The following is a 17,568-nucleotide window of genomic DNA, read 5'->3' as shown; positions in this document are numbered from 1 at the left end:
GGGGGCGCTACTGCTCAAATAGCCAGGTCTTGAGGTGTTTCCTGAAGGTGAGATGGTCCTGGGTTAGTCGTAGGTGTGCGAAGAGGGAGTTCCATGTCTTGGCGGCCAGGTAGGAGAACAATCTTCCTCAGGTGGTGGCTCTGCGGATCCATGGGACGGTTGCGAGGGCGAGGCTGGCGGAGCTGGTGGGTAGGAGAGTAGAACGAGAGGCGGTTGTTGAGGTATTCGGGGCTCATGTCGTGGAGCGTTTTGTGTGCGTGGGTGAGGAGCCTGAACGTGATCCTCTTGCTGACGGGGAGCCAGTGCAGGTTTCTCAGGTGGGCCGATATGTGGCTGTGGATGTCGAGGATGAGTCGTGCGGAGGCGTTCTGTATGCGCTGAAGTAGATTCTGAAGTTTGGCTGTGGTTCCTGCGTAGAGGGCGTTCCCGTAGTCCAGTCGGCTGGTGACGAGGGCCTGCGTGACCATCTTTCTGGTTTCTGTGGGGATCCACCGGAAGATCTTTCGGAGCATGCGCAGGGTGTTGAAGCATGAGAATGAGATGGTGTTGACTTGTTTGGTCATCGTGAGCGACGAGGCCAGGATGTATCCCAGAATGAGAGAAACAAGGGCAGTATTCAGATCAAGAGAAGTCATATATGGTTTATTGTCAGGCCGCCACCAAGACAGAGGGTTTGGTTCTGTTACGAAAGAGAATAGCTCAGAGAACCTGACAAAGCAGTATCTGGGGCAAAGGTATCTTCAAGGCAAGCTTCTGTCCAAAACGTGGTATCTGGGTATGCGTGACAATGAAGTTGAAGGTTGCGATCTAATGCTAATTAGAAAAGCAATTTGCCACAATGTGTATCAATTTGGGGGAAGGAGATGAAAATTGGGGAGCTTAAGTCAGCAGGGACAGGATTTAGTTTAATCGAACAGTCACAAAAGCGGAAGTGGACTGGACCTACAAAGGAATAAGGGTAAAGAGGGGAGGAATGCAGGTGGTTACCTGCATTCCTCCCCTCTTTAGTACCTTATAGAATAGCATATTAAGTGAGTCCCTGGTGCTATGGTGTTTAAATGTATTGTTTAAACACATTGCTGTCTGTCTCTATTTTACAAGACCGCCTAATCTACGTCTTGAGGCATCTTCCAATATTGCACAAAGATGCAAAGCAAATTGGCTTTTGGAGAATAATCTTTAATCACATTGTGTTCATCACCTAAAACTGTTACATAACCCACAATCAATGCTTTATAGCATCCTTTACCATAGGTATGTAACACACCTCTGGTAACCCATATTTGGGAGGCAAATGTGTTCTAATCTCACCAACAAACGGTCATAGTTAAACAACATTTCTGAGACGGAATGTTCAGACCATCATGAGTGTACGTCACAAGGCACACCTACACAAGGAAAACACAACAGTTTCCTATGTCGAATTCACTTAACTTTAACAAACTCACACAAAGCAGTTTGAAACGAAAAACCTTAACTACTAACTACATACAACCAATCCCCCAGAAACATCTTTTTATGATATGATTTAGAGAGGTGATTAATTATCCTGTGTTTTGAGGAAAATAACTGTTTCCTGGTTAAATTGCTATGCAATGAAAAATGATGTGGTATGCAATCGAATGTATGATAGTAGTGTTGTAGTCCGGAGCAACTTGTATAGGAGCAATATTGTCTATAATAATGTAATGTTCTTGACAATCTCTATATTGTGTATCTCATGCTGTGTACTATATTCTTTTGTTTCAGATGTATTATATATATGTGGGAATTGATTTTTAATACCGAAGAAGGTGTTGGCTTTAGAAATAAGTGCCAAACCGAAACGCGTCGATGCAATTTTGAGCTGTGATACGTTAAGTCGTTGGAAACAACCACTCCAATTACGATATTAACATATGATTTGGAGTTTGATTATGTTCTTGGACTAGAGTACTCACCTCATTTTAATAGGAATTATTTTGCTTGTTTTTGTCCCACTGTGTGTAGTATTTTTATGTGCTTAACTGTATTTTATTGGTGTAACATTGTATACTATGTTTTTTAATATATACTGAAATAAATTGTACACTTTTTATGAATTTATTATTATTATCATGTTTGCTCCTTATCTGTTGCTCAATTTAATTGTGTATGGAATGATGTGGGTATAAGCGTTGGCTATTTGTAAGTTCACCCAAAGGGGAACATTTTTTGACAATTTGTCTCCTGGTACCCTACCCCTTTGGATCTCGGGTCCCTCTCTTTTGTTAGAGATACTTTACTACTATGCCCGTTTATTCCCTAACCCGTGTTAAAGTGTTGCTTGAGGCCTGCCTTGTCCCCCGAAGGACTGTCCAGCTGCTTGAGACCTGCCTCGATAACGGAGAAGGAAAACTGGACCTGCTCCCTTCATCCCAGGCTAACCAGTGTGACGCCAAGGGCTAGTTGGGTGACCTAGTGTTCTAAGTGACAGTGACACAACAAACTGTAGAGTCCTCCCTGCAACTGCCCACCTGACCTGCTGCAACTGAACCTTCAACTACCTGAGCGATGCAGGCCTCTCCTGGAGTGATTCCCTGTTCACCAAGAGGTGCCTACCTAGCTTCTGGACCCTTGGCTGGCATCAGAGTACACTCTACAGAAAAAGGTGGAATCCTGACTGACAATACGAGATTTACATTTCGTGCTACAGCAATGACAACCCACTGTGACTGCCATCGCCAAGCTCCAGCAAAGACCATCTGCAACACCAGAACGAAACTTCACGCTACAGCAACGACTGTCCGCGATGTCAAACCTGCTCTTTATGCTACCACAACACCCAACCTCCTCCACAGTGAAAGGAAATCTTTGCACAGGACTTTAAGAAAGTTACTTTTTCAGCGGGACTAACCTCGTCCCTGTGTCCAGGCCGTGCACCAAAGTGGTTGGCCTGATCGGAGGACTCTTTTCCAGACCATATGACCACAAGTGGCACTTTGTGATTTTAGGCACGCTTTCTACTGAAAACGTTAAAATTAGATATATCCAGTTCTACTGATTGCATTTTTATTTTTCTAGGCTTATTGTATTCATTGGAATTTACATTATTGTTCTAAATTGGTTTGGGATTTTTCTTGTGTTGTGTTTTCAATTTATTACTGTTTGAGTGCTGCAAAAATACTTTACACACTGCCTCTAAGTTAAGCCTGACTGCTTTTGTGACAAGATACCAGAGGGTTAAGCACAGGTTAATTTAGTGGCTTTTGTGGTTCACCTTGACAAGGATTGAGGGTGTTTCATGAATAGGGTTATCACCCCTATCAATCAATAACCAGATTTTCTATGGTTACAAGTTGTAAAATTTTGCAAAATTATGAACTTTTTTTATATTGGACCTACTGTACACAGTGATGCAAGCGGAGTTTACAGATCACTATATTTTCAAAAATTGTTTGCTCGAATAGTTAAGGCTGTGCATTAACACTTGGATGCCAGCAGAGAGACCTCTTTCCTACAATCATATCGTGGGACTGTAGACAGTCTGTAGACAAGCAGCCAAAGGGTTTGTGTTACAGACAATTAGGTCTGCTTGTCAAGATTAAAAAATAACATAAAAACGTGTTGCCTTTGACCCCACAGAATATGTCCTGGACATCAGGTTATGTGAATTCCACATGCCTGAAATTGGCACAGGGATTTTTAAAGAAGTCGAATCTGAAATAAGACAGAACATAACACTAATGAAATCACAATTTAGAAGAGTTTACAGAAGCAGACCTATACAGCGAATTTGCTGTCATTTGCACTTGGAACTTACTGCTGTGGAGAATTTTAGGAACTGCCTTTACTTACCTATTATGGAGAATTTATTAAAGTGGATTGAATTTGGGGAGATAGGGACAAATCACACATTGATACATGCTTACTATCTATGATACTCAAGGAATGATACTGGAAACTAAAATGAGAGCTAGCATTGCTCCATGCCAGTGAGGGTTCCCTGCTTTTATGTACCTTCTAAGTAAGTGAGGGTTAAGTTTGAAGCCTATTTTGATTACCTTTGGCCAGGGATCTGCTGCAGGAAACATTCTAACGCTTTCTTCCCATCAATAATTTCTGATTTAGATCTTAAGCTTGTTAATGTTTTAAGCAATGTATGTATATAAATGTTTTCAAAATCTGCAAAAACTGTATAACGTTAGCTGAAATAATATATCTTGATTGACTTCATTTGGTTTCTCTATTGGCTTTTAGATACTCTCTCCTCAACCCTCTCTTTTCCATGTCCTCTCTTGCTGCTGCTTCTTCAGTTTCATATTTAATCCTTTGAGCTATATCCCTCTCAATTATATGTCCACTCTTATCTACACCTTTCCCAGACACTCTGATCTTAGTGCAGCTTCTACAATCTGAGTGGCACACCACAAAAGAAATGCGTGCAAAATGTGGCAACGGACCAATGAGATTCCGACTAACCTTCAATTCTCTGGAGGAGAGGTATAAAGGTTAAAAGGTTCCATCCACCCATGAAAGAGGCTCACTCAAAGAGAAGCTGGTCTGAAACCATCCTTGGGTTTTATTTGCACAAGGAAGACATTCAGCACTAAACTAACAAGATACCACAGAATTAAACTAAAGACTTTGGGCTACAGAAAACCATGTGCATACTCTATTGCAGTACCCCGACTCTCCCATATACACTGTTTCTTCTATGAACAGATGTTTACACCGTGCACAACGTGGGGTCATTTCTATAAGTGACTGGTCACTTGCTACTATTGAACCATTTAATTCTGTTTTTGTCTACTCTCCTTGGCTCTTCTCTCACCATGCTTCTTGTTCTATTACCCTTCATGTCCTCTCAGCCAATACCATCTCTTGCTGGTTCCTGTCTACTAAGCAGTCACTGACGTTATGCTTTTAATGCATCCTGCTTTGTCTCCCTTGCCCCACCTTATCCTTGTCAACTATTCCCAGCTCTTCTCTGACTCTTCTCCTCATTACTTTCTGTCCTATCTCTTCAATACATTATTGACTCTTGACCATTCTCCTTATCCCTCCATAATGCTTGTCCCGGATTTCTATTCATCTGCTTTATCGTCAGACTTCCGGGAATCCTCACCCCATCCCTTCTAACTGATTTTCATCTAACACTAAGATTTACAGTTTATATGCCCTAAACACGATGAGCTAAGTAGCTTAAACTCAAAACAAGGGACATCATTGTAGGTAAAGAAAAAAGGTAGGTTTGGGTAAAACGGTATGCCAGTGAGCCGTACTAACATGCACAACCTGTCAATTTACATCTTGATTTTATTTAAGAAATCTCACTTTACTCAAAAACAACAAAGGGAAATAATGACAATCTCAATACTTTCTCTCTGCTGTTCGTTCAAATATCATAAACAAGGATTTTGTTTAGTACAGAATTAATATATGAAGTGTGCCACATGTACCATCCAGGCCATGGACGCAGATGATGAGGTGTATTCCATCTTCCAAGCCTTCGTCCTCCTCCATGCTGAAATAAGGAATTGTAGAAGCCAACTGAGGAACATCACTGTACAAAAATCCAGGGAGTTTCAGCTGTTTCAGCTCCTCTTTAGCCTGGAGAAAACTGGAAATAAATATGGATTCAGTAAAATTGCACTGTTTTAAACCATACTTCTAAAGTGGGCCCTAAATATTTTACGTTGGTTGACAAAAATGTGCACCCTTCTGGTAATTCTCTTACGTGCCTTACATATTCTGATTAAAGATATCATATTTCCATTTCCAGGAGATGGCAACTATTTTATAACTACATTTTAGGAGACTACACTTTCTTATACTCAATGGAAGAGTGGATTCAAACATAAATGGTAAGCAATGGCAGGGGCTCCAACCCGGAGTTCCATGTGAAAAAAAGCCTAGACCCAAAAACATCTACTGTCTAAACACTTAATATTCATAAAACCTTTGCTATAACAAGCATTTGCAATGCAACGGTCTCGCCTTTGCCAAAGTTAGAGCTATTGGCATTGTAAATGACAAAATTTTTATTTATGTGTTGGCTTTGAAAACAGATAAATAAATGGCATTGTCATTTACAATGCCAATAGCCTAATCTCTCGCAAATGCGACACCTATTGCATTTGGAGCCACACAAAACCGGATCACAAGCAGGCAACGGAGGCACACCAAAACCGGATCACAAGCAGGCAACTGAGGCACACCAAAAGCGGATCACAAGCAGGCAACAGAGGCACACCAAAAGCGGATCACAAGCAGGCAACAGAGGCACACCAAAACGGATCACAAGCAGGCAACAGAGGCACACCAAAAGCGGATCACAAGCAGGCAACAGAGGCACACGAAAAGCGGATCACAAGCAGGCAACAGAGGCACACGTAAAGCGGGTCACAAGCAGGCAACAGAGGCACACGAAAAGCGGGTCACTAGCAGGCAACAGAGGCACGCGAAAACCCGATCACAAGCAGGCAACAGAGGCACACGAAAACCCAATCACAAGCAGGCAACAGAGGCACACGAAAACCCGATCACAAGCAGGCAACGGAGGCTCACTAAAACCCGATCACAAGCAGGCAACAGAGGCGCACGAAAACCCGATCACAAGCAGGCAACAGAGGCGCACGAAAACCCGATCACAAGCAGGCAACAGAGGCACACGAAAACCCGATCACAAGCAGGCAACAGAGGCACACAAAAACCCGATCACAAGCAGGCAACAGTGGCACACGAAAACCCGATCACAAGCAGGCAAAAGTGGCACACGAAAACCCGATCACAAGCAGGCAACAGAGGCGCACGAAAACCCGATCACAAGCAGGCAACAGAGGCACACGAAAACAGCAGATGGGTGCAGAGTATTATTTGGAGGATTGAGCAAACGCACAGGCCCTTGTGAGTGAGAGGAGAAATAACCAGAATGGGCGGAAACCTTAAAACAAGAAGGAGGCTTCGGTAACTGGGTTGGAAAACGCATTATTAATGTTATCAAAACCCTGCGCCCTGAACGTCAAACCCCCTGAAGGTGATAAAATACCAGGGAAACGCTAGTGAATAGGGTCATTTAAAGGAATCTTGTATAAACACTGTGTGAAGCACAACCGTGTACAGGTGGATTTCCGTGAATAAGAGACATTCATTTTGTGATGAGGTACAAATCATCATAAGCTCACGTAAGTACGGAGTGTACCACGACCATACAACGTTGGGTCTGTGTGTTGTGAAAAGAGAAAAGCACTGAATGCATGTGGGGTTAGAGGAATAATGAGCCTTCAAGGCCAAGACCAATTGGTACGGAGGACACAATTAAGCATAGCAGAAAGAGCAGGGAAGAGAGCAGTTTAAAAAAATCAAAACTTAGTCAACGGGCCGTGTGAATGTAAGTACTAATGCCGTGTTGTGTTTGTATTCTCGCGTTGTCCCCCCTGGCAAATTAAGGTGGGAGTGCGGCGCTCGAGAACAGCTGGGCAAAATACCGGGAGGTCAGGGGACGTAGCAGATTGCCAAAACCATAAGCACTATGGAGGCCTAGCAGGAAAAATTAACTGAGGCCTGTGCACAAATCAAAAGGGCAATCGAGGTCGGAAATAGACTCACCAGAAGCATCGAGATGACGACTGAGTAAATCAAAAGAGACGCCGGCAAGCAAGAAGGCGGGGCTTATATGGCTGACGTGCTGGAACAAGCCAGAGGGAAAAAAAACAAGAAACAAATGACGACGAATCAGTCGGCGGCAGGTGAAGTTCTGACAGCACATCCACGGTGAGTGCTGAGCACTAGTTGGCAGACTGCAAGGGACCTTCATGTTTGTCTATTATTGCGATAAACCAGTGTACGCATGAGTCCTTCTTCCATGGTTTTGACCATTGAAGATATTTTCAATAAAGTTTTTGTTTAAATAAAAAGTTCCGATGTGGGTGCACCCTTTGAGGTAGTTGCTTGCCAGTCCTGTTTATTTGTTGGTGCAGGGAGGAAGTTTCCCGAGCGGACGAGTGCAGCAAGGGGCAGAAAAAACGCACATCATTACAGGAAGTTGGTTGGAGGCAATTTGAGCTACATTTTAGGAAGCATATGGTTACACCATGTGACTTTACGTAGTAGACACCTAATGCAGTGAGAACAAAGACATTTCTGTGAAAAAGAAAGCATTGTCCTTTTCAAAAAACCCTGGCGTTGATGAAACTGAAAGGTCTTCTGTGATGGCATTTAAAGGAAAAGGAACGATTTAAGAACTATTTCGGAGCATTCCATTTATCTTAAAAAAAGAGCAAGAGAAACAGGCTGCATTCCAATAAAAAGAAATTCATTAAAACAGCATGCCGACAGGCGCCCCATGCTGCTAAATAATAGCACCTCTCCCGGAAAGGACCTATAATTAACGCAGCAGGTCTTCCGGAGAGGAGCACTCCAATTTAATCAACGCGCAAAAGCTGTTCATGTGAAGCATGTTCACAGACCTGCTCATGGGAAGCGCGTTCACAGACCAAAGTCTGCTCGTGCACTGGTCTGCATTACTTGGAAGGTATCACAACAAGCCATATTTGTTTGTACACTTCCATGCAGGTGAAGTGGTGTGCCTTTTTGTTCGTACCGGCTCACACAGTTTGCTAACTCTTACTTTTTGTTTGCTCTCGATACTTGCACAACTGCCACCATTGCCTATGTAACGTTTGTTCTTGTGTTTGAGTGTCCTCCATTTATTGCCGTATTATACCTCTACTTGTACTTTGTACGCTTTTGTAACCTGCACACGTCACTTTTCCCTCTTGTAATGCACCATTTGCTACCACTTGTACTTTGTTCATTCACGATTGTCACTTTTGCCTCATGGTGAGAAGCACCCGGGGTGGAGGGCTGCCCATTATCAAGCTGCCGGGGTTGGAGTAAATATTCGGTAATTGTGTTAAAGTGTATAGGGACACATGACACGTATGCCAGGTGTCATGAACAGATTAACAGAGCAGTATTTAGTCAATTGTTTTGCATAGAGTGGACATCATCCCAAGGCATGTTTAAGTGCTTTACACAGGAAAGCATTTGTATATCTCACAGGTTAGGCGACGAGTATATATAATGCATAGTAACTTAAAAAGGAGAGAAAAATACAATCATCTAAAAATGTCTAATTTGTATGTACAGTAATTTTTTCAGTACCAGCCAGTTAAAGGGTGAGGATGGGGCAGTCAGACGGGCGTTATAGTTTATTGTTGTCAATATAAACGTGCGTAGCTGTAAGGGAGAGTGAAGGATGGGTTTGGTGGTGGTCTGGGCGGTGTGATTATATAATGTGACTAGACTGTCCACACAGCCTGACACATGATGTGTGGCTGGGGCGTGTTACACAACACAGCACCAGGTAGGCCACGAAGCTCTAAACGCGAAGGCCTGTTTGGTTTCATGCTGCACTGCAATTTCACGCGTTCACACTGTTGACTCGAGCCAGCTGTGCACGCCTTGTGGCAGGCGCGTCTTACGTGCGCGTCCACAAACCAGAATCACCGCGCGTGCCCCGGTCTGTCTCCATTGAGAGGTATCTCGACGACAATAGGTCTCGAGAGCGAGACCTAAACATGTTGTCCTCTTTAAAATTCCTACATCTAGCCAAACTCCCTTCCCAACTACTGCTGAACAGGTTTCATTTACTATCAACATTCCTGTTTTTAGACCAAGAGATTGATAGATGAATTAGCTGCATTGAAGCATTTTTGTTGAAAGTTACGTATGGTAGTCACTTTAGCAGTAGATGTTTAGGGTCTATATTTATGCATGCCATTCCAGTATATATTGGTCCCTCAGAGACACCAACTGCTCTCTGATTTAGACATGAGGAAACCAGCCCTCTAGGCAGGGCTTGAAATTAAATTCACGACATTCACTGCTTGATCACTTTTGTCTTAATTTTATTTATTTATTTAGGTTTTACATAGTGTTAGCTAGATCCCTAGGTATCATCGCGCTTTACATAAGATGAAGATAAAATAAAATAGCTATACATATAATGTGAGACACTTAGGTTCAAGTACAAGCATAAATAGAGAAAAAGAGAATCGTTAGGCAATTAGGGTGGTTTCAGTATGCGACAATTAGAACAGCATGAGTTAAAGGAGTAAATGACATATTAGACAGCTGAAACAATCAAACAACCAACTGTCGCAAAGGGTCTAGCCATAGAGACAGTGAGCTATTGGAACACAGTTCAGTTAGCAACCGGGTTAAAGTATTTGTCGAAGAGAAGGAGTTTCTAGTACCAATCATACACTCAGTACTTTTCTAAGAGACCTAAATAAGGTAAGGGAGGGCTTAAGAGTCTGTGGAACTATTACCAATATGTGCTTACTATCGCATCTCTCTTCGTGCAGATATTTAAAAGCTGACACTACTAAGAGGCCTTAGTTTTTTGTTCAGCGAGAACCTGTGTTCCTAGATCAATTTGGCTAGTGTCCCTCCTGTCCACTGACACTCAATCAATCAGAGCATTTGTAAAGAGCACTACTTACCAGTGAGGGTCTCAAGGCGCAGGGAGGGGGTGGGGGGGGGGAATGCTGCTACTGCTCAAAAAGCCAGGTCTTGAGGAGTCTTTTGAAGGTCAGCAGGTCTTGGGTCTGGCGTAGGTGGGTGGGGAGGGTGTTCCAGGTCTAGGTAGCAAGGTGGGAGGACGATCTGCCACCAGAGGTTGCTCTTCGGATGCGGGGGACTGTGGCGAGGTCGGCGGAGCGAAGCTGCCGGTTGGAGGTGTTGTAGCTGAGTCGTCTGTTGAGGTACGCTGGTCCGGTAGTGGCGTTATGCTTTTAATGCATCCTGCTTTGTCTCCCTTGCCCACGTTATCCTTGTACACTATTGCCAATGCAAAATATTTCCTGGCCACAGGCAATCCTGAAAATTCTGGGGGTAAGGTGTAGTTTCTGTCCTGTAACTCCAGTTCTGTAGTAGGGGTATCTCTGTTATAGTCATAATCTAGTGAATAGTCCCGCCCATGTGCGAGGACCCCGGCAATCAAAAATAATCTCTTAAGTTGTCAGAAAATTGCATAACTGCAAAGACACTTAAGAGAGAATTTAAAGACAAATAATGCAGCCTATATCCACAGGCTACACTGTCCAGTACTTCAACTAGAAATTCCACCAAAAAATCCACAAACCGCAAAACCTGTCCAGATTTCCCTTGCTTTAACAGCAAAAACCCTCTGGAATGATAGAGAGGAAGGAATGGACAGACAAGCCCCAAAGGCTGCCATTATGAGGCTTAAATAGGATACTGTGCCTTTAAGAGAACTTTCTAGAACTTCTCCCAGTATCCCAGAATGCACCGCAGGTCCCTCTTACTTTCAGTTCTTTTTGAAGGCGTAACACGCCAGACCTGTAGCATTCCTTTCATGAACATTTCTCTCCACCGGGGAGGCGGGAGGGCGCTTATGACTATAACAGAGATACCCCTACTACAGAACTGGAGTTACAGGACAGAAACTACTCCTTCTGTAGTAGGGGATCTCTGTGTATAGTCATAATCTAGTGAATATAATGGCAAACCCATCCCCACACCAAAGCGGCGGTGGAGAAAAGAGAAATAACACCACTATTGTGCGAACGGATTTTGCAGCGAAGTCTGCCCAACCTGAGCGTCTGCCCTGGCATCAGTGTCCAGGCAGTAATGCTTAGCAAAGGTATGGACCGACTTCCAAGTGGCCACCTTGCAGATTTCTGCAATTGGAACATTACGGAGCAGAGCTGTCGTGGCAGCTTTGCCCCTGGTGGAATGAGCCTTAGGTTTACCCCCTAAGGTCTTATTAGCTTTTTGATAACACAATTGTATGCAGGACACAATCCACCTAGAGATAAACTGCTTGGAGGTCACAAGACCCGTCCTGACCGATCCATAATTAATAAACAATTGGTCTGACCTACGAATATCTTTGGTTTTATCCAGATAAAATTTCAACACCCTCCTAACATCCAGGGAATGCAACGACCTTTCCGCTGGAGATGAAGGGTTCTGAAAAAACGTAGGCAAAGTTATGGTCTGGTTGACATGAAAATCAGAAATAACCTTGGGAAGAAATTTAGGGTGAGTACGCATAACAACCTTAGCAGCATGAAATACAGTATAAGGTTCTTGGCAACACAACGCCTGAATTTCACTCACCCTGCGAGCCGATGTAATGGCCACGAGGAATGCCACCTTCCAGGACAGGTGCTGCAACGAAGCCTTATGAATAGGTTCAAAAGGCTCCTTCATCAATCTGGACAGCACCACATTCAATTCCCATGAAGGCGAGGGGAGCCTGACAGGAGGGAACACTTTCTTCAAGCCTTCCAGAAAGTCTTTGATCACAGGGATCTGGAAAAAGGAAGTCTGTGAAGGGCATTTCCTGTAGGCAGTCAATGCAGCGAGATGAACCTTAATGGAATGAACATTAAGGCCAGACTGCGCCAACTGTAGAAGATAAGGAAGGATGACATCTTCCTTACATGTCGTCGGATCATAGTTCTTGGACTTGCACCAGATACAAAATCTCTTCCACTTGTACGCATAAGAAGTCCTAGTGGAAGGTCTCTTAGACTCCTTCAGTATGTCCATACAATCTGCAGGGAGATTCAAATGGCCATATTGCACTATCTCAGGAGCCATGCTGCCAAACTCAAAGACGAGAGGTTTGGGTGCAACATCTGCCCCCTGAACTTCGTGAGAAGGTCCGGCCTGCACGGCAGCCGCATGTGAGGAAGGAGAGACCGGTGAAGCAGGTCCGTGAACCACCACGGTCTGGGCCATTCCGGGGCAATCAGTATCATCCGTGCCCTGGACTGGGACAGCTTGATGAGAACCGTCGGAATCAGGGGAATGGGTGGAAAAGCGTACAGAAAGCTGTTCGACTAGTTGATCCATAACGCATTCCCCAGCGTCCCCGGCTGGTAGTACCTGGAGGCGAAGTCTCGGCATTTGCTGTTTTCGGCGGTGGCGAACAGATCTACGTCTGGAGTCCCCCACCTTGCGAAGACTTCTCCTAGTACTTCGTCGTTTATGACCCATTCGTGGTTTTCCTGAATCAGTCTGCTCAGTGCGTCTGCCTGAACATTCTGTACACCTGGTAGATGGGTAGCCGTTATCGTCAGTCCTCTGGCCAGAAGCCAGTGCCAGATCGCCTGTGCTTCCTGTGACAGGGTGCGCGATCTCGAGCCCCCCTGCTTGTTGAGGTAATACATCGTGGTCGTATTGTCCGTCTGTACAAGTAGGGAGTTGGTCTGGAAGGACGGAAGAAAGGCCTTTAGTGCCAAGTGAACAGCTCTGAGTTCCAGGAAATTGATGTGGTACGTGGACTCCGTCTGTGACCACGTCCCCTGAATCTGTAAGTTTCCGGAGTGCGCCCCCCAACCGTGGAGAGACGCGTCCATCACAATAGTCTGAGTGGGAATGTCCTTGTGGAACGGAACCCCTCTCAGGAGATTCTCCGCCGAACACCACCACTTCAGAGACTGAAGAGCCTGCAGAGACAGTCGTATCCTGTCGTCCCAAGATCCTTTCCTCTGATCCCAGTGGTCCTCCAAGCACTCTTGCAACGGTCTCATGTGCAGTCGTGCATGAGGCGTCAGGAAGATACACGAGGCCATCGATCCCAGTAGAGAAGACACCGTCCTCACTGTCGTAGAAGGACTGGTCATAAGAGCCTGAGCCTTCCGAAGCAGTGATAATCGTCGCTCCTCCGAAGGAGACACGCTTGCTGACAGCGTATTGATGGAGGCTCCCAAGTACTGTATGCACTGGACCGGAGTCGGCACCGACTTGGACATGTTGATGTGCAACCCCAGCCTATTCAGTAGAACGCACGTCTTCTGGAAGTGAGCTTGCGCTTCCGAGAAGGAGGAGGCCTTGATCAACCAATCGTCCAGGTACGGGTAGACAAACACCTTGTTCTTTCTCAGGTGCGCCGCTACCACCGCCATGCACTTGGAAAACGTTCTCGGCGCAGCCTTCAGTCCGAATGGCAGTACTGCGTATTGATAATGATTGGCGCCGACTTGGAATCGCAGAAACTTCCTGTGTTTGCATGCAATGGGCACATGGAAGTATGCATCCTGGAGGTCTATGGCACACAGCCAGTCTCCCCGTTGCAGCTGAGGATAAATCTGATGCAACGACAGCATGCAAAACTTTTCTCTGCGAATCCACTTGTTTGCCTGTCGCAAATCCAGAATGGGCCTGAACTCGTTCTTGTCCCTTTTTCGAACCAGAAAGAACCGGGAGTACAGACCTCTTCCTCTTTGAGACCGAGGTACGTCTTCTATCGCCCTTTTCCTTAGCAGGATATCTGCCTCCACCTGGAGCTCGTGCAGCTGAAACCGCGAGCTGACCGGTGGGATTGATGGAGGCGGGCTGGTGAACCGAAGACTGTATCCATTGCAAACAATATTCAGCACCCACTGGTTCTGAGTAATTTTTCTCCACTCTGCCAGAAAAGATTGAATGCTTCCCCCCACCGGAGTGGGTAACAGTTGCAGGGGAAGTAAGCGCTCAGGGCCTAGACCCGGCCTGGCCTTTAAACGCTGTTGCCGACTGGTGGCCGCCTCTACCTCTCTGGCGCTTCTGGAACGGTCTTCTGAACTGCTGCTGTTGTTGCTGCTGCTGTTGTCCCGAAGACTGGGCTCGCCCTCTGCCTTGGCCACCGAACCGCCGTTGGAACGGGCGGTACGACTTCTTGGTCTCCTTGGGTTTTTCCAAACCCACCGCCGTGAGGGTTTCGGCCTCCGCCTTCATGCGGGCCATTTCATCATCCGCGTGTTTTCCGAATAGGGTTTCCCAGAGAATAGCAGATTGGCAACCCTTTATTGTGCGTCCGGATTCAGGGACGTGAGGCGGAGCCAGGCGTGTCTTCGCTGGTTAATCCCATGGCAGAAACCATGCGCCGCCAGCAGGGAAGAGTCGGCTGCAGCAATGATGACCTGATTTGCCACCAACATCCCCTCATTCAACACCTCCTGGAAGTCTTCTCGCTTGTCACGCGGCAGATGTTCCGCAAACTGTTGTAGGGATTCCCAGAGGGTTCGTTCATACCGTCCCAACAAGGCCGTGGCACTAGCGACCTTCATGGAAGTCGTCGAAGTCCCACAAACCTTTCTCCCAGACGAATCCAGCCACCTAGATTCCTTATCTGGTGGAACCGAGGAGGATGGAGTGGTGGCATGCTGCTTACGAGCTGCCGTCACAATCACCGAATCTGGAGGGGGCTCCACCCTTAGAAAGGCTGGATCCGATTCCGGGGCCCGGTATTTTTCTGCAGTCTCGAGGGTGCCGCCTTAGTCACCGCCGGGGTGAGAAAAAGGTCCATGGCTGGTTCTTCCAGGCCCGGTACCAGTGGCAGTAACGGCCGAGACAAATGCTTCTGGTGCAGCGTCTCGAAGATCACCGATGTCTTGGGCGTGGGCACCGTCAAAGCAATGGCCAACTTCGCTGCACCTCGTAAAAGCACGTCCTGGAACGACACCAGATCATCAATCGGTGACACCCTTGTTTCTGGCGAATCCGACAAGGTCGGAGAATAGTCCCTGGTCCCTGAAGACCTTGTCCGGGAACGAGATCTGTGCCTCCTGTGGCGTCGTCTCGACCGTGTGGAAGACCTATTGCGCGATCGTTCCCTCCTCCTGGAACGAGAGCGCGATCTCCCGGCACGTGGCCGCTCCACCGGTTTCCGTGGGGGCGTCTTCCGTGGCCTATCCTGGGGTTTAGGTTTTGGAGTCCCCTTAGGCGGCGTCGGAAGCGGAGGCAGTGACACCGATCTCGGTGGAAGGACAGGAGGTACCTCCGGACGAGGAGAGGACCCATGAGGTGGGACTGGTGGAGCAGGTTGCCCCGCAGGAGGAAGTGGAGGTAGTGGAGGCAGCGGCGGATTGGAGGGAGGAGCCTCCTTAGGTAGAGGAGGAGGAGTGTTAGGCAGAGGTGGTGTGTAGACCACCGAGTACACCGAGCCCGGTGACTTCTTCGAGGGAGGAGACTGCGAACCAGACTCCCCAGAACGTGAGCGACGCCTCCGGCGTCCTTCGCCAGATCCGGCGTGACTTTTCGCGCCAGAATCCCTTCTGCGCCGTTTAGGGGAGGTGGAACTCCTCGGGGACGCCGATCTCTTTCTGCTCGACGTCGAGCGTCATTTTTCCGGCGTCGAACGTCGACCCCTCGACTCCGGCGTCGAACACAGTCTCCTCGACGTCGAGTGCTTCTGCCTCGACGTCGACCGTCGCACCTCGACGACGAACGGTCAGTCCTCGACAACAAGCGTCGACTTTTCCTCCGCGTCGACCGTTTTCTCACGGTCCTCGACAGCAACCGGCGGTGCCGCTTCGACGGCGAGCGCCGGTGCCTGTCGGTCCTTCTTCGACGTCGATGGCTCGACGTCGATGACGAAGACGCTGTCGGCGGTGACTTCGACGGCGGCCTACCCAGGCCTCTCGACGTCGACCGTCCACGCTGACCCGGAACCCCGGGGAAAAGGGGAACACACCGTCGTCATCCCTCTCGACGTCATCGTCGATGCGATCGACGTCGATGGAGACCGGGATCTCTTGCTGGGCTTCCTGCTTCTGGGGAGACCCCCAGAGGCCTCAGCAGGGGCAGATGGAGCCTTCCCAGCCTGCCCAGACCCACCTGCAGCCTGAAGTCTCCTCTCTTCCAGGCCTTGAAGCCTAATCTTCAGCCTGTCCCTCAGGGTCCTTGTAGTAAAGGTCTGGCAGATGTCACAATCTTCAGAGACATGATCTTCAGGGAGGCAGAGTATGCAGACGTCATGTGGATCAGACTTGGCCTTCTTCCTTCCACATGCTGGGCACTTGTCGAAGAGAGCAGGCATTTTAGAGCCCTAAAAAGCCTGAACAAATACACAGCAATGAAGGGAAACACCAAGTACACAATAGAAAACACTTTTAAAGCAAAAAGTGCACAAAAATCCAATAAACCCTTGAAAAAGGGAGAGCTCAATGCACCAGGGTCCTGTTAGCAGGAGCCGGAAAAAAGAACTGAAAGTAAGATCAATCAATCGATCACAGCATTTATATAGCGCACTACTCACCCAAAGGGTCTCAAGGCGCTAGGGAGGGGGGGTCCGCTACTGCTCGAACAGCCAGGTCTTGAGTTGCTTCCTGAAGGCGAGGTGGTCCTGGGTAGGCGGAGGTGGGTCGGGAGGGAGTTCCATGTCTTGGCGGCGAGGTAGGAGAAGGACCGTCCTCCTGTGGTGGCTCTTCGGATGCGGGGGACGGCGGCGAGGGCGTGGCCGTTTGATCGAAGCTGGCGTTTGGGAGCGTAGAAGTTGAGGCGGCTGTTGAGGTATCCCGGGCCTTGGTTGTGTAGGGCTTTGTGTGCGTGGGTGAGGAGTCGGAAGGTGATTCTCTTGTTGACCGGGAGCCAGTGCAGGTCTCTCAGGTGTCCGGAGATGTGGCTGCGACGGGGGATGTCCAGGATGAGACGTGCTGAGGCGTTCTGGATCCGCTGAAGTCTCTTCTGGAGCTTGGCGGTGGTTCCGGCGTAGAGGGAGTTGCCATAGTCCAGACGGCTGGTGACGAGGGCCTGGGTGACCGTCTTCCTGGTCTCGGTGGGGATCCACCGGAAGATCTTGCGTAG

The 17,568-nt window shown here is 47.3% G+C and overlaps 1 protein-coding gene across 2 annotated transcripts in view; it reads right to left on the bottom strand.

Annotated features, from left to right (window-relative positions):
- The window catches only part of FAM135A (family with sequence similarity 135 member A), a 938,545-nt gene that overhangs the window by 347,096 nt on the left and 573,881 nt on the right, over nucleotides 1–17,568 (bottom strand). For both annotated transcript variants that reach the window (XM_078648016.1, XM_078648017.1), the window contains one exon: nucleotides 5,421–5,581. In XM_078648016.1, the coding sequence (XP_078504142.1) occupies nucleotides 5,421–5,581 (161 nt within the window). The remainder of the gene's footprint in view (nucleotides 1–5,420; nucleotides 5,582–17,568) is intronic.

Source organism: Lissotriton helveticus, chromosome 6 (genome assembly GCF_964261635.1).
Source record: "Lissotriton helveticus chromosome 6, aLisHel1.1, whole genome shotgun sequence".
Lineage (NCBI taxonomy): Eukaryota > Metazoa > Chordata > Amphibia > Caudata > Salamandridae > Lissotriton > Lissotriton helveticus.
Note: the sequence above shows the minus strand (reverse complement) of the source record. Positions and strands in the feature narration are given on the sequence as shown.